Raw genomic sequence first — 23,061 nt, 5'->3', positions numbered from 1 at the left:
GCCCTCGGTCCCCGGAGGGACCACCTTGGCCAGTCCCTTTGCCAACTTGCCTGCCCCCTCTACTTTTCCGTCTCTGAACCCGTGTGCGCCCTTCTGAGGATGCGGCCAGACCCCATCGATTCGTTCATTCCTTCAACACGTGCTTTCCGAGAGTTGGCCGTGCTCTAGGGCCAAGGGCAGGGAATAAAAGATAGGAAAGACAAGGCCCCGCCCTCAAGGAACACCAGCCAGTGATGCGCGGAAAATTAACCCTGACCACTTTGCCTGGAAAATCACTGTAGTCGGCCACAGGGCGAGTATACCTCGGAGAGGGTTTTGGAAGAGTCTCTTTGAAGATGCACTTCCAGAATGAACCAGACTGGCCTTGACTGTCCACAGACCCCTCTTGGAGCCCAGGTTCCAGACGGAGGTTCGCTGGGCCCGGATCGCAGCTCTGTGGGGTGGACAAGCCAGGGCCGTGAGTCGAGCCGGCCAGATCCACAGGCCCTGTGCCCTTGGGCGAGTCACTTGTTCCTCCCAGGCCTGTTTGCCCGGCTGTGAAAAGGGGTCGCTGGGCGATGGTGCCCACCAGGAGCCTGGCACGGGGCAGGCTCTCAGCCACGGGGCGCTCCATTGCCAAGGGCGTGCTGCTGGATGGCCTCATCAGACGTGCCTCGCCCTGGGAGGGGCTCCTGGGGTCCTGCCCGCGCTCCCGGCCACCTGGCCCCACGGTGGGGGGGGGGGGGACCCACACTGCCCAGTCGGCACAATAGTTTGGAATCAGTTAAGATTCCCTAACCCAGTAACTGCGGCCAGCTGCTGTTCAGACAAAGAGGCTGCTTTGAGTGAGCAATTAACAAAGAGATGTTTCCACGGAGGCCTGGACGAATCCGGGGAACATCGCCTGCGAGAAAGGAGGATGTTCCTTTATGTCAATTTGACAGGAATCCCGCGTTATGGGTCCCTGGGCCGCAGCGGGGGAGGGGGGGCGTGCGGACCGCGAGGTTGCCTCCAAGGGAATCGCGGCCGGGCCCATAGCCATTATACGTCCCCAAACCATTGAGTGCAGGGGCTCTTGATGGGCCTGGCTCCCAGATCGGGCGCCACGGGGCCGGGGAAGGAGGAATTCATCTCCATCAGCGCAGGCCAGGGAGGACCAGAGAACCTTTCCTTCCTTATTCCCTCCATCATTAAAACTCTGGCCTTCACTGCTAAAATATTTGCTTCCAAGAATAGATGCTTACTGGCCCAGCACAGCTCTCCCGGCGTGGGCATCCCACTGCCGTCAGAATGATGGGAACCAACGCTCGCCTGAGGGCCGAGAGGGCGCCCGGTCCTCATAAACGCCCTCCAGAATAGTCTTACTGCCGTTTCTGAGGCGCCCCTGAGGAGGCCCAGGAGAGCTTCTTGGCAGGTTGCTTTGGCTCGAGGAGTGGCTCCCGCCTGCCCCCAAGTATGGGGACCTGTGGCTTCAGGCATTGCTGGGTGTGGTGGCCCAGGATCCGGGTGTCCCCCGAAGTCCCCTGGGCTGCTTTGGCACCCGGCTCTGTGCTGCCCGGCTGTGTGTCCTCGGACGAGCCGCTTCAGCTCTCTGAGACCCCAGCGGGGAAGCAGATAATCCCCACCTGGCGGGGAAATAAGGCGGGGTGCCGTCCGGGGATGTGCGGAGGACCTCCAAGGTTTCCGCTTTGCCCGTTGCTGTCTCCTTTGTGAGCAGGAAAAGGGGTCCGTGCCCCCAGCCGAGGCTGCTGATGACTTCTGTCCTGGCTCATCCAACCAGACAAGAAAAGGGGGTATTGTGCTAGGTTGTTGTGTTGGCAGCTTGGTGACCCTGGGGCCTGCGTATCCCAGAATCCACTTCCCTGGGAAGGCCGGCCAGAGTCGTCTGAATTTCAGGAAGCCCAGAACGGCGTCACTAGACCCTGGTGGTCTCACAGCCGGGGAGGCACAGCTACGGAGGTGTCCCCGGGCCCCAGCGTGTCGTCGATTTTCCGTCTGCGTCCTGCTCTTCTTTCCCGACTGCCGACCCCAGGCCGCAGACATGCCCCAGGGCGCTCCCAGAAGGCAGGACCCTTCCCTGGACCCCACCTCGGAGGCCCCTCAGCCCCCGGGCCCCTGCAGATGGGCCCTCCCCCCACCCAGTGCGGCTGAGTGACCACCCCCCGCCCCGAGCCTTCGCCTCCCCTTTCCTGGCCCAGAGTGTGGAAACAGAAGCTCCTGTACTCAGCGCCTTCCTCCGTAACAGCCCAGCGGCTGGGTCCTCGCCAGGACCCTGCCCGATGCCATCACTAACGTGACGCTGAGGGGCACATCTTCGGCACCTCTGGCATCCACATGCGTCCCCGGCCAAGGTGTCCATTTAATGGAGCACTGCTTGCTTCTTCCCCCAAAAGCCACGATCTCGGGGATGTTGCACCTCATGGTCGGTGGCATCGGAGGAGGCAGGAAACCCAGGACCCCACGAGGCGTCTGTCTTGATGGGGGGAGAGCGTGTCCCTCAGTTCAAGGAAAACCCGGGACAGCAGAGCGCTTTCAGCGGGAAGCCACTTGGCCAGATGGGAGCTTTGGTGACAGGCCCCTGCCGTGGGGGGCAGGGGTGGAGGCAAGGAGGCCGCGGAGAGGCCGTTGCTGCGCCCCAGGGAGGAGACCCTGGTAGTTTAGGCTGGGGACGTTTTGGAGGTGGCCTGGTGGGGGCCTGTTGCCTGGCTACGGTGTCCCCCCCCCCCCCGGGGGCTGTGTGTGAGGGGACAGGGGAGGGTGTGCCTCCCGGGCGGGGGCGGGGGCGGGTCCCGGGTGAGCAGGAGCCAGAGAGGGGCCAGGAGGGACGGCAGACTCGGGACGTGTTGCCCGTGATACATAGCCTTCCCCCGGCTCTGGTCCCAGCCAGGAAGGCCAGAGACTAGCGTGCGTGTGTGTGTGTGTGTGTGTGTGTGTGTGTGTGTATGTATGATACCACGTCTGTGTGCCGTGCGTGTGCATAAATGTGTGTTGTGTGCACGCTCACGTGCACGGGTGTGACCCTGGCTCCAGCCTCGCCCCCTCCTGCCACCTCTGTCCCGACCCGAGGGCACAGGAAGGGCGGGGGGTGGGGGGGCGGGGGCAGGGCATCGGAGCAGCCCAGGGGCGCGTTACCATAAAAGCAGAGATTTGGACAGAGCTAGGGCCAGGGGACCAGCAGCCGTGGACAGTCACGGGCAAGGTAGAAAGAGCCCTGGGAGCTAGGATTTCCCCAGGATTTACACAACGTGGACCCAGGCCGAGCTCCCAGCCAGGGCCGGGTACACAGAACGGGCCGGGCCCTAGCCAAGCCTGGTCACCTCCCTGGGTTCCCACCCCGGCTCCTCTGCGAGCTCCTACTCCTCCCTCAAAACCTTGCTCCTGGTGGCCATTTTCCTGAGGCCTCCCACCCTCCTCTCTTCTCTCCCTGTTCCCCACTTGCGTGACGGCCAGGCCCACGTGGTCTGTTATCACGTCGGGGCCGGCTGGATGCGGTGAGGGCAGGGACGGCCCGAGTCCCCGCGGGTCCCAGTGCCCGGAGCCGAGCCCCGGGCTGGGAGGCACGGCTGCTGTTGGATTCCTTCTGGCCGGCTTGCTGTTTAACCTTGGACGGCCACGTCCCTGCCGGGGCTTTGCTTTCCTCTCATGCGACAGAAGGCTTCTACGGTGCGTTTCGACTTAAAAGCCCTCTGACCTTCCATCTGCCTAATGGGGACGCCGATCGGGGACCAGAATGGATGTGGAGAGCACTTGAAAAATTCATGACGGGAGGCAAAGGGAGTCTTTATTTTCGTCGGGCAGGAAGAGGTGGGGTGGCGGCAGAAAAGAACACAGCGTCTCCAGCACTTTGTGGCATTTAATGCAGAACGCAGATCTCCCGGCGCGAGCAGTGGCATTAAATATTTACCAAAGCGGCACTAAAAATTGACCTTCAGGATGTAGGTGTTTAAAGACCCCCGAGCTCCCCGAGAAACGTCCAGAAGTCAGGAGGGCGAAGTGACGGGAACAAGGCTGCGTGCAGGGCTTGGATGGCGAAGCTCCCGGAGCCAGCTCCCCACGGACCCTCAGCCCCCCGCCCCCCGAAAGCCAGAACGGCCTCCAGCCCTGCGTCCACGGGGCGCATGCCGGGTCAGCCCTCCTCGGCCACCAGCCCCTCTGAGGCTCCCCGCGGCCTGCCACGTAAGACAGGCCGTGGGCACCGAGGCGGAGAGAGCTGGGGCGTCCGTGCATCAGAAGGAAGGTTGGGGCGCAGCGGTGGGGGAAGAAGGGGAGCACAGGAGGGAGGAGCCGGAGATATCGGCGGGGCTGATCATGCGGGGCCGCGGTGAAGAGTGGGCTCTGAGTCCGGGCACAGGGGACACCCCTCGAGGAGAGGAACGTGGCTCGATGTGTCTTTTAAAAAGTTGCCTCGGGCAGCGAAGAGGCCATCGGGGTGTCACAGGCAGGGCTGTGGCAGAAGCAGGGGACAGCGCCCGTGAGACTGGCTGGCGAGCGGTACGGAGGAGGGGGCTCCAAAGGGGAGACCCGGGACCCTGGACGGAGCCGCTGGGGATGTACTGGTGGGGTATTCTGAGATGGGAACCCCGGGGTGGGTGTGGCTTTGGTACCAGCTGCGCAGGGACATCTGAAGTTCAGGAGGCCTGTGAGCATCTGTGAGCATCAGGGGGGTGATGTTAGGGCCGCAGACAAGTCAAGGAGGGTCTCAGAGGAAGACCTGGGCTGCAGCCCAGCCTGGACTTGGTCAACGGGACTTGTCGTGGAGTCTGAGGGGCTGGGGGTCCCCTGGGGAGAGGAAGGAGTGTGTGGGAGCTCTTGGGGGGACGAAGGGACCCCTGGAAGGGAGTCGGGAGGAGCATCGATGGGAGGCTGGAGGAAACCAGGAGGCGTGGGATCCAGAGGCTTAAAGAGGGGGTGTCCTCAGAGGATCGAGGCCAGCCGTAGGGATGTGGGGGACCAACCGCCCTGCCCTTTGCCCGTCGCCCCCACGACGCCCCGTCCCTGTCCCCCGAACAGCCTCCCCTGCCCCCGGTGCCGTCGGCGTGCTCCCTGAAACACAGAGACAACGCCACGTCTGTGGAAGCTACGGGCAGCACCCGGCACCAGAGACACCGCCCTTCCCTCCCCCATCTGTCTGGCCTCTCTATTCGCTGGGAGGACAGCCATCGTCTGCCTTTAAAATGACCCGGCGTCCTCCAAAACACAAAATTTGACTTGTCCACGAGTAGGGTGTCTGCTGGGATAGCGTCTCACCTTTCCTGGAAGCCTAGGGAGCGGCAGGTGACTGGGGTGCTGGAGGCACCTGGTGGGGGGGGGTGCTGCCCGCCCTTCCACCTGCCACGTGCCCGGTCCACCCTGGCAGCGCAGAGCTGGGACCCGCACCCGTGCTCCCCTCCCAGCCCTGGCCTAGAGCAGGGAAGGACGCCAGGAAGCCACGACGCAGCAGTTCCCAGATGAGTCTTAGAGCGCCTGACGTCGGCGTTGGCCCCAGCCCTCCCTTCCCGAGGGTGTGTGTTACACAAGGCCACCTCCTCCATGCAGCCTTCCGAGACCACCTCCTTTGTGGCTCAGAGCTCTGCCCTGGTGGTGGGGGGGGGACTCTGCTCTTGCCTCGGTGGGATTGCCTTCTCCCCCGCCCCCCGACCCCCCGAAGGTTCACTCCGGGCACCTGCACGGTTTGCCCCTTGGGAGAGGTGGATCCGAGCATCCCCGCATCTCGGGGCTGGGGGGGGCAGGGGGGGTGCAGTGGATATATGGTCAGTGCCACGCAGACGCAGACGGAAGTACCCCCGCCCTGGAGGGGCGCACTGTCTGCGGTCCCCCCCCCTCCCCCAGGCAATGAGTCATGTTGGGTCTCCTGACTCCTGCCTCTGTCAGCTAAGCGTTATTGTTACCGACTCTCTCAGCCTTCTGGAAGCGTTCATTGTTATTCAAATTGCCAGGTGCTCTGTCTTATCGTCCCAATTAGGACGCAGACACCAGCTGGGACACTCGTCATCCTGGTGGGTCCCCCTCCCCCCGCTGCTGCCGGTTCGCAGCTCTCTCTGCACCGCCTCCCCCCCCCCCGCCCCCTCCCCCCCCCCAGCTCCCTGCCCCCAGCCTGCCAGGCCACTGCCCTGCGTCAGAGCGATGGGCGATGGGCGCACACAGCAGCCGGCGGCCCAGGCTGCTCGCCCTCCCGGCTCCACACATGCGCGGGTTGCGTGACCCCCCCCCCCGGCCTCAGTGTCCCCATCTGTACGCGGAGGAAATAACATTCCCCCCTCGCAGGGCTGTGGGAGAGCTCGGCGAGACTGTGCGTGGAAAGCGCTGGCACAGAAGAAACACCCAGCCCAAGCGCCCTGACCCCTGACCCTGGCCCCGACCCCCGCCCTTATTACAGCCAGGGAAGTGGGGGGGGGGGGAGTGGCGGCTTCCACGTCTGCTGCTCTCGGGGCCCTAGGGTCACGTCCCAGTGCCTTCGCCTGGCATGGAAGTGCCTGGTGGCCGGCAACCCCCCAGACTCACCCCTGACTGGAGCGTCTGTGCTGCACCGTTTGAGCCCCTGGACGGCCTCGGCTCAGGCCGTGCCCTCCCCCCTGCGTCCCTTCCTCATCTTCCTGACTCTGCTCGGGGGTTCAGCTCGACACCAGCTCCCCCGGCTCCCCCAGGGCTCTCCCTGAGCCCCACCTCCACCTCGGCACCAGGCACGGCCCCCGGGCACTCTGCGCTGGCACAGCGCGGACCTCCCGCTCTTGTTTGCGGGTCCCCGTGCGGCTCCCCCAGCAGCTCTGAGCCCCGAAGGGCAGGGCCCACCCCTGGCTCAGGTCTGTGCCCCCAGCACCCAACCAGGCCTGGCAGAAGGTGCGGCCGGTGAGGGCTTAGGTGTGGACACTGGTGTTGAGCGAAAGGAGCATTGGTGACCCTGGGCCAGGCCACCCGCAAGGCGCCCGGGAGGACCGGTGGCCCCCAAGGGCAGGGGCGGGTGGCTCTCAGGGACAGGAGCCGGCCGATCGATCGGCTTCCTGCCCTCACGGACGGGAGCTCCCTGCGTGACCGCGATGTGAGTGCCACAGAAGCTGACATTGGCTGACTCTTTGTCCTGAGGTGCAGTGTTCCTGACGTGCATGGACTGCCCTGGGGTGACGGGCCCTGCTGTGTCCAGATGGGCCAGGCCAGAGCTGGCAGTGAGAGGCCCCGTTGGCCAGCAGTGAGGAGTGGCAATCGGGTGGGTTCTGAGGCCCAGAGAGGTTGAGTGACTCGCCCAGGGTCACACGGCTTGCGAGGGAGAGACCTGAGATCTGAACCCAGGCCTGCCCCCCAAGGCCAGGGGCAGTCACCACCCCCAGCCCGTCTCCAGGGCCCTGTGGTACTGTAACCAAGACAAGCCGCATGGAGGGGGTGCCCTGTGAGCAGGGTCTTGAAGGATGAGTAGGAGTTTGCCACGTAGAGAAAGGGGCGGTGTCCCCAGCCTGTGGGAGCAAACTCGGGCGTTCTGGAGAGGCTTTGGAGAGGGGAGCACAGATGTGGACACAGTAGTCGGAGTCTGGTGGTGGAAGGCCCCGAGTGCCCGCTAAGGCCTCTAAACTTTACCCTTGAAGAAACCCTGACCAATTTTTTTTTTTAATGCCATTGATTTCGAAATATTTCACTTTGTGCAAAAGAATATACGTAAGGGGCGCCCGGGGGGCTCGGTCCGTTGAGCTTCCATTCGATTTCGGCTCAGGTCATGATCTCTCAGTTGGTGGGTTCGAGCCCCGAGGGGGGCTCTGCCCTGACAGTGTGAAGCCTGCTTGGGATTCTCTCTCTCCCTCTCTGTCTGCCCCTCCCCTACTCATGCAGTCTCTCTCTCTCTCTCTCTCTCTCTCTCTCTCTCTCTCTCTCTCTCAAAATAAATAAGCGTAGAAAAAGAACATACATAAAATGTATAATGCAATAAACGCCACGTCCCACTGCCCGGCCTGTGCACAGAGCAATGACAAGAGGCCCCAGCATGCCCCACCCCAGCGCCCCCGACTCGGTTCCCCCGGCCTGAATTTCGCACCTGCTGGCCTCACTCACCTCCCCCCAGGTGGTCGCTGGAGCAGCTTTAGTCTCTCTGGGCACATACAGAGGCTGGCCTGATCGCGGGGCCCAGAAGCAGGGACTGCCTCCTGGAGGCCCTGGCCAGGGTCACGGGTAATGCCGCCTCCCTTCAGAGAAAGGGGAGCCTCATTTCCACGTCAGCTGAAGAGCAGAGACGAGTAAGGACATTCCTGCTGCCTCCGTGTCTCAGAAGGGCCACCAGAGGCGGGGAGGGGAGCTACGGGAAGGATTCGGCCCATATGATAAAGGTTTCCCAGCTAACTGAACAGTACAAAGCAATGGGCTGTGGGCTAGTGAGCTCCCTGTCCCTGGGGGAAGCCAAGCAAGGTCTAGACAACCACCTGGAGTTCCTCCACAAGCGTCCTCACACTTCCTCTTCCTTGAGCCCCTGGGGCTTCCTCTGTCTCAGCATTTCCCTGCCTGATGTCACTGTCTGCCTCTCCAGATGCAGCTGCCAAGGCCAGAGTCTGAATCATCCAGGCCTCCCCCCCCCCCCCCCAGCTAAGTCCCCAGGGCTGGGATAGAGCAGAAAACCCTGCATCAGATAAGCCCTGCTCTTAGGGAACAGATGTGGTGGCGGGAAGGCGGACGGTCCTCAAATGAAGGAATGTGAAGAGTGTGGCAGTGAGCAGGGGGTCGGGGGTGCAGGTGGGTCAGGAAGGCCTCCCTGAAGAGCCATCTGCACCGAGACCTGAGGTTGCTGAGAAAATGAGCCGTGCACAGATGTCTGGGAGAGCAGCCTGGGCAGAGGAGACGGCAAGTGCAAAGGCCCTGAGGCAGGGGCACCCAGGAATGTTGGAGGAACAACTAAGAAGCCCTAAGAGGGCTGGAGAGGAAGACAAAGGAGGCAGGAGACCACGTCGGGAAAGTATGGGGGGCACCATGGAGAGACACCAGAGCCTTGGTAATAAGAAGCCATTAGAGACTTTCAAGCAGAAAAGATTTATTTATTTGTAACATTTATTTATTTATTTTGGAGGGAGAGAGCTCGAGTGGGCAGGGGGGTTGGGTAGCAGAGAGAGAGAGACAGGGAGAGAGAGACTCCCAAGCAGGCTCCATGCGTTCGGCACGGAGCCCGACGCAGGACTTGATCTCACGAACCCTGAGATCATGACCTGAGTTGAAATCAAGAGTCAGACGCTTAACCAACAGAGCCACTCAGGGGCCCCCTATATCTTTTTAAAAAATTGTTAAATGCTTATTTATTTTGGAGAGAGAGAGACAGAGCATGAGCAGGGAAGAGGCTGAGAGAGAGAGAGGGAGACACAGAATCCGAAGCAGGCTCCAGGCTCCCAGCTGTCAGCACAGAGCCCGGCGCGGGGCTCGAACCCACGGACCGCGAGATCGTGACCTGAGCCAAAGTTGGACGCTTAACCGACTGAGCCACCCGGGCGCCCCACGCCCCCTATATTTCAAAAATATATAAGAAGCACAGAGAACTCTGGCTTCCGTGTCGAGAATGCACTGTCGGGAGGTAAGGGCAGAGAAATCAGCTAAGAGTATTGAAATTCTCGAGGGCGGCGGCTTGGACCAGGGCGGCGGCAGGGAAAGCGGTTAGGTTCCGCGTGTATTTTGAAACGACAAGATACTGGCTGGCGGGTTGGACCTGGGTGTGCAAGAAAAGAGCTGCCATCAGCCGAAAAGGGGACCGAAGAGGAGCGGGTTTAGAAGGAAGCCTAGGAGTTCGGTTTCGGGCGTGTCGAGGACGAGATGCCAGCTGGGTACCCAAGGGGACAGCCAGGAGGTGGTTGGATGTTCCAGAATGAAGTCCGGGGAAGAGGCCTCGGCACGTAGACAGGATTAAAGTCACCAACCCCGACCATGGCTAAGACAGACACCAGAGGACAGGAGGTGTGTGGGCGTGGGGCCTGGGGGCGGCGACAGACTGTCCTTTCTGATGTCGGCCTCCCTCTCCACGCGTGGGGAGCCATTGCTTTTGAACCGGTGCCCTACTGACGGCCATGTCATTGATCCCCACCTCCCGCCGTTGCCCGCGTTGCTGCAGCGAACGGGCTTGTACATCCTTCGCCCTTGCGCGCAGATTTGGGGGATGATTGTGAAATGGAGTTGCGGGGTCAGAGGGCATGTGCGTCTGTAACTCTGCAGCACGTCAGACAGCCTTCCGGAAATGACCTTGATGTCTCTGCTACTGTAGCAACGAGGCAGAGGTCCCCCCCACCCCCCCCCCCCCCCCCCACCAGCCCCACAAACCAGCAAACACGAGGAGCGCACACCTTTTTGGTCTTTGCCGAAGTGGTGGGTGCGAGCACGCGGAAGGGTCCCGTTTGGTGGCCCGGAATGCTTTCTCACGATGGCTTTGATTTGCGTTGATCTTATTTTTGACTTTGGATTTGCGATGTGACAGTTTTTGTCTCTCCACTTGGCAATCGGTCTGCTTAGATGCTCTTTTCCTGGATCCTTGGGGGTGATTTCTGTTTTGTTGGCACTTCACTCATTTCGTCGAGGTTTTCTGATGTCGTTGGACGGAGTTGAGCGGGCGGGCTCCCTCGCTCCTCTCTGATCATCTGTCTGCTCACCTCGGTTTGCCGAGCACCTGCTGTGTGCCCAGCGTCATTATTGCCCTGGGGATATGGTAGTCGACCAAACCGATGAAACGCCTGCTTTTAGGCGCAGAGGATTTTAAACCTACGTGGGTAACACCTGTGCACGGCTAGATTTGAGTTGGTGCTAGAGCAAAACAGCATAGCACGGAAGGAATTGGAGACAGAATGCAGCTTCTTAGGGTGGTCAGAGAGGGTGTCAGGCACAGGTGACTTGAAGGCCATGAGGGAATAAGTCATGTGTCTCTCTGGGAGAAGAGATGGGTGCCTGGGTCCTCGGGAAACGGAACCAATAGGAGAGATGTGGATACAGACACAGATACACATATACGTAGAGATACACTCCAGATGTAGATATAGGCACGCTGTAGATATATATACACTGTAGATACGGATAGGCTATAGAAATAGATACTGACACCCTGTGAGTACAGGTGCAGATACATAAAAAGATTTACTACAAGGAATTGGCTCGTGCAGTTTTGGAGGCTACGCGGTCCCGCGATCTGCAGTTGGCAAGGTGGAGACCCGGGAGAGCGGATGGTGCGCGCGGGCCGGTACGCATCCCAGGCTGAAGGCCGGAGAAGACCGACGTCCCAGTCGGAAGACGCCAGGCCGAGAGGGGACTCTCCCCCGGTCAGCCAGCTTGTCCGATTCAGGCTTTCGATGGACCGGGAAGGGCGGTCAGCTTTACACAGTCACCTGATTCCGATGCGAGTCTCATCCAGAAACACCGGAGCAGACGCACTCAGAATCATGTTTGCCCAGATACCTGGCTCCACCCCCACTGCCCAGTCGAGCTGACCCACGAAATGAGGCATCCGGGTCAGGGTGGAGTGAACAAGAGAGAGAAGACAAGAGCTTGATCAGAGGCGATGGAGAGAGAAGGTTTTGGCTTCCTCTCTGATGGGACGGGGGCCCTGAAGGATTTTGAGCCGAGCGGTGACATAACCTGATTCGGGTTTCACAGGGTCCCTCTGGCCCAGGGTCCCAAGGAAGCCACTGCAGGAAACCTGTGGGACCGACCCGCGGTGGGAGAAGGGGGCGCAGGAAGCATGTGGTTCACGGGTACAGCAGAAGGCGGGCCCGCTAACGGATCAGAGTGGGCTTTGAGGGAAGAGGGGGCCAGACATAGCCCTGGGGCTCCGGTGCGGGCCACAGGAAGGATGGACTTATATTTCCTGAGGTCAGGACCATCGTGGGAAGGCCGACTGGGGAAGAAGATCCGGGTTTTAGTTTAGAGCAGGTTACGTTTGAGATGTCCGGTGAATCTCCAGTTGGTGATGCCAAGTGGACAGTTTGGAAATCCCTGAGGTCAGAGAGCCCTCGATGTATAGTGTCTGAGCCCCCGGGAGGAGATGAGCTCCTCAGGGGCGATGGAGGTGGAGAGGAGAAGGGAGGGGAAGGGGGGAAGGGACGTGGAGAGGAGCGTGAGCAGCGGTGACCAGAGAAGCAGAAGGAGAACCGGGAGAGGTTCCGGAGTGTCGCGGAGACAAGAGGAGTGACCCTGTGGCGACCCCACTGGCGGAGGCGGGCGGGGGGGGGAGGGGAAGGGAGAAAAGGACCAGAATCGACCACGGGATTTAGCAACACGGAAGCCTTGGGTGACCTTGACAAGGGCAAATTCCGCAGAGTGGTTGGGACAAAAGCCTGTCTGCGGGGGCCGAGGGACAGCGGAAATGGAAAGCCAGCGGTCACTCCCTCCTCCTGCCTTTTCGATTCAGCCACAGCTCACGTCTCAGTGTCTTGCAAAGAACCAGAAATTGCATTTATTTATTTATTCCTTCCTGCCTTTGTCTTTAAGTTCATTTCAGTTTTGTTAAGGAGTGTTTATCTACTTTGAGAGAGCGGGGGAGGGGCGGAGAGAGGAAGAGAGAGAGAGAGAGAGAGAGAATCCCAAGCCGCCAAGCCGGCCCTGTGCTGTCAGCGTGGAGCTCGACGCGGGGCTCGAGGTCACAAACCATGAGATCATGACCTGAGCTGAAACCAAGAGTCAGACGCTTAACCGACTGAGCCACCTCGGCCAGCGCTCCAACTTAATTTCACTTTTAAGGTAGCAGTTGCTTTTTCCTGGAGTTTGTTTGGCCTTTCTTTTTTTTTTTTTTTTTTTATATTTTTATTTTTTTAAATTTTTTTTTTCAACGTTTATTTTTGGGACAGAGAGAGACAGAGCATTAACGGGCGAGGGGCAGAGAGAGAGGGAGACACAGAATCGGAAACAGGCTCCAGGCTCTGAGCCATCAGCCCAGAGCCCGACGCGGGGCTCGAACTCACGGACCGCAAGATCGTGACCTGGCTGAAGTCGGACGCTTAACCGACTGTGCCACCCAGGCGCCCCTGGCCTTTCTTTTTTAATTTTCTGAGTGGGATCATTAATTCATGTCCTGTCTATTAATACCAGTATTTAAAGCTGTAAATTTTCCTCTGAGCATCTCCTCAGCATCCCACAGGTTCTGAGATGTGCTATTTTCATTTTTATTATGGTCCCCAGTTTCTGGAATCTGAATTCCCTGGCTCTCTCTTGGACCCAAGAGTTACTAGAGAGTTTCTAAACGTCTTGGTGGTAGAGTTGGCTTTGATTTGTGGTTTGGTTGTAAATGCTTTCAAATTCTAGTGTATCGTGATCAGAGAACGTTATCTCCTTGTTGAAGTTGGGAGTTTGCTCTCTTCGTGGTCTGATAGTCATTTTCTGTGCGTTTGTTTTCAAGACCCTTTGAATAGAAGGCAGATTGTGTTGAATGCGCACACACACGCACACATCTGCACACGACACATACACACACATTTATTTGTCAACTTACTCTGTAATGGACAGAGAGGTTAATCAAAACGCGTGAGTAGCAGTGGGACCCCTAGGCGGCGCAGTGGGTTGAGCGTCCGACTCGATTTCAGCTCAGGTCATGATCCCAGGGTGCTGGGATCGAGCGTGGAACCTGCTTGGGATTCTCTCTGTCTCCCCCTGCCCCTCTCCCCGGCTTGCATGCACACTCTCGTTCGCGCGTGCTCTCTCTCTCTGAAATCAAAAAAATATGTATTTTCATTTACGTTTGTAAAAAATGCACAACTACTAGCCAATGTGTCTCCTGCTTCCTACATTTCCAGCAGTTCTGGCCCCGTAAGGCAGAGGCCGTGTTATCTGGTGCACAGACACCCCTTACTCTGAGATCCTCGTGGTGACTCATCCTTGATCGACCCCCCCCCCCCAGAGCTGTGCTTTTTCTCCTGCTAGACTCCAGTTTTACCTAAGATTCGGATCAAGACCCCTGCCATCTGCCCAGCCTTTTACGTTACACCCACGTGACCCCGTTCTGCCTTCAGGAGACCTTGTTTGTCATCTGGTCTGAGAGTCTTTTTTTTTTTTTTTTTTTTTTAAGCGAGTGTGTATGGCTCATTAGCATTTCCTGACGTGGCAGCTACATTTGGTGTTAGTTCTGTCATGGTTTGTGATGGGCTTCCCGCTTTACTCGCGTTTGTGGAGGTTTGTCAATTTTCGCCATATGGTCTCTGTTTTCTTTGTTTCATTTTTTGTGTCTGTGTCTTGTGACAATTTGCAAGGCTGTGTTTTTGATCCTGTGGTTATCTTTATAATTATGCTGCGATAGGACACCCTTAATTCTCTCTTTCTTTAGACCATGTTTATTTTCTCCCTACATATGAAGGATGTCCAAATCCGAATATTTCTGTTTTCCTTCCCCTTCTCTCCCTTCCGCCAAATGCTTTTGGTTGCTTGTGTTTTATGATTTTTTTTTTCTGTTTACTGTTGTGCGTCTAATTTTACTGAAACCTCGGAACGATTCTTCAGACCCCTGAACGTAAGTGACGAAGACGTGGTTGATGGGATATCCCCTCCTTCCGTCTCACCTCTACCCTCCTATCCGTTATCATTTACACCGGCCCTCTGTTTTCGCTTTCCTTCTTTCCTATAATAGTCACGACCCTCGGCTTTGTCTCAGGCGGTCCTGCCGTTAAATAGATTCTCGCTGCCAGGGCCCTTGCCGTGCTCCCCCCGGTTGGCCTTGGTCCTCGAGTAATTTATATATAAGGACTCGCGAGTACCCGGTTCCAAAAAGAGGCTCCAAAAGACGATGGGAAACTTGAAAGATGGTTCATCTGGGTTTTCCGTTCTTGGTTCGTGCATCCTTCAACACGTATGTAGGACACCCCTGTGATGTGCCTGCCGATTACCGTCCCAGCCCCTGAGAATACAGCAGTGAACACAGAACTCAAACCCTTTGGTCCCCTCGTGGCTTACTTTCTAGCTGGGGAGACACATAGTAAATTGGACCAGTAAGTAAACTTGGTAGATGCTATGGAGAAAGGTAAAGCAGGTGGGGGGGGGGGTCACTGGACCTGGCTTTGCTCCGGGCAGAGGACGAGGCTCTGTGGAACCCCTACCCTGCGCCCACGCACGTGTCCCCGCGGATGCAGAGCAGGGAGGTTGGCCTGCTTCTCGGCCTCTCGCCTGCTCTGGAAGGATGGGCTGTGCTGGCCTTGTCAGAACCCCGCCCTCAACTCCCCGGCCTTGGCCCCCCTCACACACCCTGGGGCTTGATTGACGATGGCTTATCGGTTAAGAGCCGTGATCAGATGCGCGTAACAGAAGCCCAGCCGCCCTGGCATGGAGGTGAGCTGTCAGGACCCAGCACCGGAACCAGGTTCCTCCCGGCCCCCCACGTCACCTGCATTAGCGAGTGTCCCTCCTTCTCGCGCTCTTACCTGGATTCATGTCCCCTCCGCAGTGGACTTCCGCCTACACGGGACTGGGTCACGTGACCAGCCCGTCTGCCAGGAAGTCTGGGAAGGTAAGTGTCTGCGACTAGGCCGTTACCCCTTTGAATGGATGTGGGACAGAGGACTCACAGTGCCATCGCGACGCTGCTGTTCAAAGCTGTGAGTGCCCTGTGGGCCAGTGTTTGCACTCCTGCCCCTGCCCCATGGGTCTCTCGGCCCGTCCCTGTGCCGGGAGCACCCTGGTTTCCGCCCCATCGCTTCGTAGGATATGGTCGCATCCAGTGACGTGATTCCAAGGTTCACAATGGTTTTTATTACGATCGTGAGTGGTATTGGTGCCTGTTCTTAGTGTCTTCTAGTTTTTTATAGCAAGGGTGACTGTATGGTTTATCATCCAAATGAAAATCCTTACTAGCCCGGAAGGGGAACAGTATTAAAAATTATGTCAGAACAGCTGGTGTTATCTGGGATGACCCAAGCTGAGACACGTGGTCACTCTGGTAATCGTTGCCACAGATAAACACCATCGGGCTTTGGAGGTGAATCTGATGTCTCGTGGATTGAAAGTCGTATCTCTGTATCTGCGTTCTGTCCTAACAATTACCCTGTTGATTCTCTTGGATTTTCTGTGTACCTTGTCTGCTGTTAGTTGTGATTCAGTTTCTTCTTTTCCACTCCTGAGACACTGTGCTTTTTTCTTGTCTTATCGCATGGGCCACGGGTGCTGGTCCTGGATGGGGCCGTAGTGGTGGCGGACGTGATCGTCCTGCTCCCCGTGTTAAAGCCAAATGGTTCTCAGTATCCAGAAGTCACGTACTCGGAGAAAACCTGGCTTCTCCTGCCACTGAGGCCCAGCAGAAAGGTCCTCAGTGAGTCCCCACGGAGGAGACACCAGGTGATGTTTTCTTTCCTTCTCCTTCCCCAGAAAACCCTTTCGCCGTGCCTCAGGATGGGGGAGGTGAGACCCGAAGCGCCCGGCACGACCTCCGAGAAGAACCACGTCAGCAGAGACCCCAGGGAGAGCCGAGGTGGCTGCAGCGGTGGCACAGGAGGGAATGCCACCTGTGCCCCAAACCCCCTTCCGCGGACTTCTAAGACTAGGAGCAAACTCAGGGGTGGGGGCCGGGGGCCGTAAGGGAGGGAGGGGGTCGTGAGCCACCCGTTCGCAAGCAATAGTCCCGTTCTGGGCTGGTGGCTTCTGAGAGGTGACGCCAACGTGGACTCAGGACGGGCAACACAGAGCCACTCTAATGCAAGCCTGTGCGATGTACCCGTGGGCCCCTTGCCTCTGCTCCCTCCAGTTGTGGCCCGTGGGCCTTTCCGTGTCAGAATACTGAATGTGAGTGTGTGTGTGTGTGTGTGTGTGCGTGTGTGCGCGCGATTTGGGGTGTTCTTTTGTTTGCTGAGTCTCTGTTGGGGTCCCCGAGTCTTCTTATGGGCAGAGGTCCCCTGTGCCGGGGGTCCTTGCCGGCGTCCCGGGGCAAGCTTTTCGCCACGGCTGGCAGCTGGGACCCAGCTGCCATCAGCGGTGTCTCAGAGGCCACTGGGGCTTCGCAGATGCTAGTGAGGGTTTGTGCTTCTGGAATTTATTCCTGCCACAACGTGGTAACAGGAGACGCGTCTTGGGCCATCCATGGCGCAGGCACTCGGCCGCGTGTCTTTGTGCGCACGCTCTGCCGCCGCCTGGGAGGGGGGTGTGGGGAGCCCCCTGCAGAAACGGCTCTGAGGAATGAAGGTGCCAGGGTCACCAGGCCAGGAGGAGACCGTCCCCTCTGTTTGATCTTAGGGGTGTGGGAACCCAAAGCCCAAGCTCCCCAGCCCAGGGCACCCCCAGCGTAGTCCCTGGGAAATCTCGCCAGTGGCTTCTCGGCGGACTGGCTGTCGCCCCGAGTTCTCCGCCCACCACTGCCCTGAAACCCGCATCCACACAGCACATCCTGGTTAAGCACCTGCTGTGTGTCAGGCCCCAGGCTGGGCCGTGATGGGGACCGGCCCTGAGGCAGGCGGGCTTTGCCTCTGCCCTGGTGGGGCCACCATCTGATGGGATAGACAGACACACAGATCTGTGCCGGACAGGGGGCTGTGGGAGCCCCCGGGGAGGGGGACGTTTCTAGAAACCATTCTAGTTTAAGGTGAGACTTCCAGAAACCCGATGCCTGTGATATCCGTCCGCAGAGCTCCCTACCACCACCCCCACCCCTGCTGGCCCAGGGCACACACGGAAGGGCATTGCCCCGGAAATGATCACATGAATCCCCCAAGGCCACACTGCCAGCGTAGATACCCTCGTCCTGCTGGTGTCAGCGATGACCAGACCTCCCCCAGCTCTTGACTCGGTGGCCCCTGCTCGATACACGGGTGTCCCCTGATGGCACCTCCTCACCTAGCCAGACCCAGTGTTCTTGCACACGGACTATCTGCCCTTCAGACACAGCAAGTGAGCGGGCGGGCCCCTGCTCGTGGCGCTGGTTTCACGGCTGGGGAGAAGTGGGTCACGACTGAGGATGCTACCAATAGCGACCAGTGCGTGGCCGAGAGAATTCAGTCCAAACCGTCCGTTGGTGACCGTCTCGCTGAGAAGCGAGAGTCAGCCACGGGCATTAAAGCCAGGGGGAAGGCGTCCCAGTACAAAGGTCCTGAGGCAGCAACACACTGGATGGTTTCGAGGAGCCGGAGAAATCCAGGGTGGCCGGGACCCAGAGGGAGGGCAGAAGGGGTGGAGGGTGAGGGAGTCCGTAAGGCTGTGCACACAACGGCCCGTCCTTGGGTGAAGCGCTCTCCGTGCACCCTGACCCTCTGTCCCTTCCACAGCTCTATAAAGAAGGGAAGTTGCTCGTTTCGTGGACTAAGGCTGAGACCCCGATGGCCCCCGTGGCTTGCCACAGGCCGTGGGGGACCAGATGCACGGTTTCTGTGCGTCTCCCCAGACTGGGGTGCCCGAGCGTATGGCTTGGCAGGGGCAATGCGGGAAAACTTTGCTTGGGGTCTTGAGTAGGGCTGGGCGTGTCTTCCCTTCCCCGGACACCGTGGGGCGCCTTGGAGAGGTGCTCGGCAGCCGTCCCGGCCCCACCCCTCCCAGGCGGGTCACCCCTCACCTGAATGCATCCTAGGTGCCGAGCTTCGGGAATCAGGGGGACCTGAGGGTCGGGGGTGGGGCGGCCACAGAGACCCAGATTCTGACATCAGCTCTACCCCAAGAGCAGTGTGACCTCGGGCAAGTCCTGTGCTTCCTCTGCCCTCAGTTTACCCCTCGGGAAGAGGAAGGAGTCAGGCCAGGGATGTAGGGGGCTGCGTGTCTGGCATCCCGTGGTTGTGGGTGACCCACACACAGCTGCTCGCTCAGAGGTGCCTCCTGGGCCAGGAAGGAGCTGGCCGGCTGTCCCCACCCCCCAGGCCTGGAGGCTGCTATCCCTTAGACCAGCCGGGGCTCGGACCCGCCTGATCTGCAGCCCCGAGAATTACGGTTTGCAAGGCTCTGCTTTGGGCCCCACCAGCAGTCTTTTCCGGGAGTGACTGATAACCCTGTGGGGGCTCGGGATGGAACATTCCGTCGGAGCGGAGGCCTCCCATATGTAGCTCAGCAGACATCCAAGACGCAGCAGGCCAGTGCGGGACAGCCTGCCGGGCAGAGCGCGTGGCGGGCGGGGACCCACAGCAGCGCCCCTTCCCAGCTCCTCTCCGAGCCCGTGTGTCACCTGACGGGTGTGTGGGTCGGGTGGGGGGCGTGAGAGGGAGGGGCCGGCAGTCACGGCCTCCCAGAGGGGCTGACAAGGCGCCCCGCGCGGCGGGCACGGGGACGGGTGTGCAGGTGCATCCCTCCCAGTGTCAAGGGCTCCTCCAAGACCGGCAGGAGCCCAGCTCATCCCAGCGAAAACCTGTCCCCATCCTACTGTGGCAGGCCACCGTGCCAGTCAGTAGCGCATCCCTGAGATCCAGATACGGGGTAGTGACGAGTTCCGGTAGAGATTTACCGCGTTAGTGTTTTTTATTTTTAGCGACTCGCAAACCCGGGTGTTCAAGCTGCCTCTGTTTCCTTTTTACTGTGAGCTTCTGGCTTATCACCGCGTCATTTGTAACAATGCCAGTAATAATAGTACAAAAAGAAAAATAAAAAGCAGAGAAAGGGGAAGACGACGTACCTTCCTGAAGAATTTGTCCCCGGTGCCGGCCGGCCGGTCCGTGTAGCCGACGCCCCGTATCCGTAAGGGCCTCCCCCCACCCCCCACCCCGGGAACGCTGTGCAATTAACGAGCAGTTCGATCGATGCTTTAAGCGTCGGCCGTGTATGGTGTAATCGGTGTGGTCGGGCGCCTGTTCGGGACCAGGACTGGGCAGCACCCTCGGGCCTCTCCGCCCTCACCTTGACCTCTGACGTCGCCCGCGCCTCAAGGAGCAGCCCGCTCTCCCGCAGACCTGCCCGGAGCCGCCAGCCGCCTGGGGGACGGCTGACACGAAACGGGCCTTAACTGCACACACGCGCGCGTGGATCCCGTGTCTCCGTGGTTCCTGATACTTTACCAGGACAGGTGGGCTGTTAGCTAGGGCGGGTGGGGTTTCTTTTCACCATCCCAAACACCCTTGAGGCAAGCTTGGCCCTGGGGCTGGAAGGAAGGGCTTGGGGGGAGGGTGGGGCGGAAAGGGGGGACAGGAAGAAACACGGCCAGGGGTGGGGCAAAGAGACTTCGGCCACAAGACCCTTCTCGGCTCACCGTCCAATCAGAAGCTGTCTTTAGATCATTTCAGTCACAGAGAGACTATGGGTGAGGCCGTGCCGGGCACTGTCTCCCACGCAGATCCCCAGACCCTTGTCCGCAGCAGGTGGGGAGTCAGACCCTCCACCGCACCCCTCCCCAGCCCATCACCCCCGCCCCGGCCTTGGCCCGGCCGCCGGCTCAGCTGACGCCCCATTTGCTGGGTCTGCTGGAGCCCATGCCACCAAACACAAAAACAAAAATGGAAACAAACCAAAACCACCTTTTCCAGAGTCACAGACTTTAAAAACATGGTGTCCTGGTTCACTTCAATTTTTTCACCGTGGCTGATTGGGCAGGAAGAGCTGTGACTCTTCAGAAGTGAATTTGCAGGTTCCTCGACGATCCAGAATGACGTGACAGCTCCGAGTGGTGTTATCGGGGGCGTTTCTTGTCTGTGTGGCGGGGCAGCCTTGACATCACAGAGCGACGTCCGTGGGAGACCCCCCCCCATCCTCTGCCGTGGAAATCTGGGGTCGGAATGGTAGAGGTGACTTTCAGGAACCCCTGATCTTACTGCTTAGCTGGTGGGTGTCAGATGCCGTCTGCCTGGTCCCCACAACCATCTGTAAGGTCAGGGTGAGGGGAGCCAATCCCCCAGTGAGTGGTGACACTGCTCACTGCCACCTGCAGCCCCCGAGCCCATCACCGGGCGGGGGCAATGCCCTTTCCCCCCCACAGAACTCAGACGCTGCACACCTGCTATGTGGCCAGCACCACCTGAGGCCCCCTCCCCCCGCCAGCCTGAGGCATAAACACGGCACCAGATGGGAGTTAAACAAACGTAGGCAACCTTGGGGGCTGTGGCCTGGAAAACAGATGTCGAACTTGAACAGTTAGGCAAGACAGAAGGTTCTGGAAGATCCACTCGTTCACGCATGCATTCGTTCATCAGTTCGACAAATATTTATCCTGCTCTGAACCCAGCGTGCATCTGGGAGCAGTTCCTGCCAAACACAGGGATGTCAGGGAACATGGGCTGGGATCCCCTGGGAATTGGCCAGTCATGTCCAACAGGAAGGCCCAGATTCACAAGACAAATAGGGATCCCCTCCATGATGGTGACCTTGGAGGTGGCATTGTCCCCGCCCCACCCCCAAGTTTTCAGTACCAGACCCGGCCAGATAGTTGGTGCTGGGTAGACGCTCGGTGAGTGACCGGCTTTAACCGTTAATCACACTGTATCGAAAACTCCTATCTTTGCATCAAAGCCCCAATGAGCTTGCCCTTGACAGAGTGAAATTCAGGGCTGCTGCAGGGGCTACCTCCGGGAGGCACCTTTCATAGTGCTGTCACAGAAGTGGTCATGGGTTCCCAGGAACATCGTTTCTGTGGACCACGTCGCCAACAGCGGCCCCAGTGGGCTTGTGCAATGAGGTGCCCTGTGAATGGCCCTAAACCACCCTCCAAAATGTGCAGGATCCCGTGGAAGTCAGAGGAACCCCGGGGGGGGGGCGGGAGGGGGGATCGCGTGCTGGGGCGTGTGATTGAAAGTTACAGACGGCGCTGCCACCACGGGCCCCCAGCGGAGCCAAACTGGTGGCCTGAGAGAATGTCTTCTTGGAACCCCACCTTGGTTTCTCACTTTTTGCTTCCCCCCCCCGTGTCATGTGTTCCGACTGGTGGGACACATCACGGGCAGAGAGGCAGGCAGGCAGCCTGAGTAACGTGCAATAACGGAGTTGGGACGCCGAGGGTGAGGGGCTCGGTCACCCCAACAAGGCAGGACCCCCCCCAGGTGGGTATGTCCACCCCAGGGTCAGCCGGACAAGGGCACGTGGGTGAGGGTGGGAAAGAACGCGTCCTCTCTCCTGCGTGGCCGGACTTCCCATGAGCAGGCACCGGGTCTCCCTGGGAGCTGATAACCGGGAAAACCAAAAAAAAAAAAAACAAAAACAAAAACCCAGTAATATTCCTGATAATAATAATAATAATAATGTATTTTACACTGACTGTTGCTGCACTGTTTTGGTCTTTATATACAGTAGTTTTTATAAAGATGTCCTTAGGTTTTAATAAAGGAGGATCATGTCAACTGTTCCCTGTGTCGAAACTTGCTTTAATGTTTCAAACTCACCGGAGGGAGCCTGCCCCCGTGATCGGTGACTCTGTGTCCGGGAGGCTGGAAGAGGAGGCTGGGGAGTCGTCTGGGGTGACATTACGGGCAGCTGGTCACACGTGTCCATCCGGAAGACCTCGGGGGCATGGCCCCGAGGGCAGATGGAGAGGCCAGATGGGGGACCCCTGCCCAAGGGACAAGAGCAGGTCGGAAAGGAGCCGAGCCCCGAGGCCCGGCCGGTGGCGTCCACAAGGACACAGGTGCGGGTGGGGACAGGGGCTGCACGAGGCGGCCCTGCTCCTTTGTTATCTCCGGGAAGCCTGAGCCTGGCCTGGCATGGGGGGCAGCGTGTATTCCCACACCTGGCCTGGAAGGTGGCCCTGGGTGACCGAGTGCCGCCACCAGCCCGTGGGTTCTCGGAGGACAACCGCGCCCACTGCACTCCAGGAGGGACAGACACACTTGTTGGCAGACGGGGGTTTTGTGCCTCCCATACCTGCCGCCTGTGGGGACCGTGTGGGGGCCTCTTTCCACCAGGGTCTCAGCCCCGTTGACAATGTGGCCAGGTCAAAGCTCTGGTCTCAAAGGCCATTCGGAGCCCTGCCTCCCACACCCGACAGCCTGGCGTCCGGTCCCACGGCCCAGTGGGGGGAGGGCAGACCCGGCACATCCCTCTCCTCCCCAGTGCAGGGGGCATCCCGGCCAGAGGGGAGGAAAGGGACCAGAGGAGGGGAGGGCAGGGAGCTGGACGGATGTCACTGCTTTTGCTGCTGCAGGCATGTTCTTGGGGCACATGGAAGCTTCTCTGGGGAGCCCCGTGCTCCCAGGATGCAGCCATTTGTGCACGCGTGCACACAGACGCACACGCGCGCGCACACACACACAGGGACGTGGTCTTGCAACAGCAAGCCACCCCACAGCG

At 59.2% G+C, this 23,061-nt stretch overlaps 1 protein-coding gene across 5 annotated transcripts in view; it reads left to right on the top strand.

Annotated features, from left to right (window-relative positions):
* Window positions 1-22,120, top strand: part of SHISAL1 (shisa like 1) — a 130,587-nt gene extending 108,467 nt beyond the window's left edge. For all 5 annotated transcript variants that reach the window (XM_023257583.2, XM_023257581.2, XM_023257584.2 and 2 more), the window contains exon 5: window positions 16,255-22,120. In XM_023257583.2, the coding sequence (XP_023113351.1) occupies window position 16,255 (1 nt within the window). In that variant the 3' untranslated portion in view covers window positions 16,256-22,120. The remainder of the gene's footprint in view (window positions 1-16,254) is intronic.
* Window positions 22,121-23,061: the final 941 nt, after the last annotated feature.

This window comes from Felis catus, chromosome B4, assembly GCF_018350175.1.
Source record: "Felis catus isolate Fca126 chromosome B4, F.catus_Fca126_mat1.0, whole genome shotgun sequence".
NCBI classification, from domain to species: Eukaryota; Metazoa; Chordata; class Mammalia; order Carnivora; family Felidae; genus Felis; species Felis catus.
This window is presented reverse-complemented; position numbering and strand designations above follow the sequence as displayed.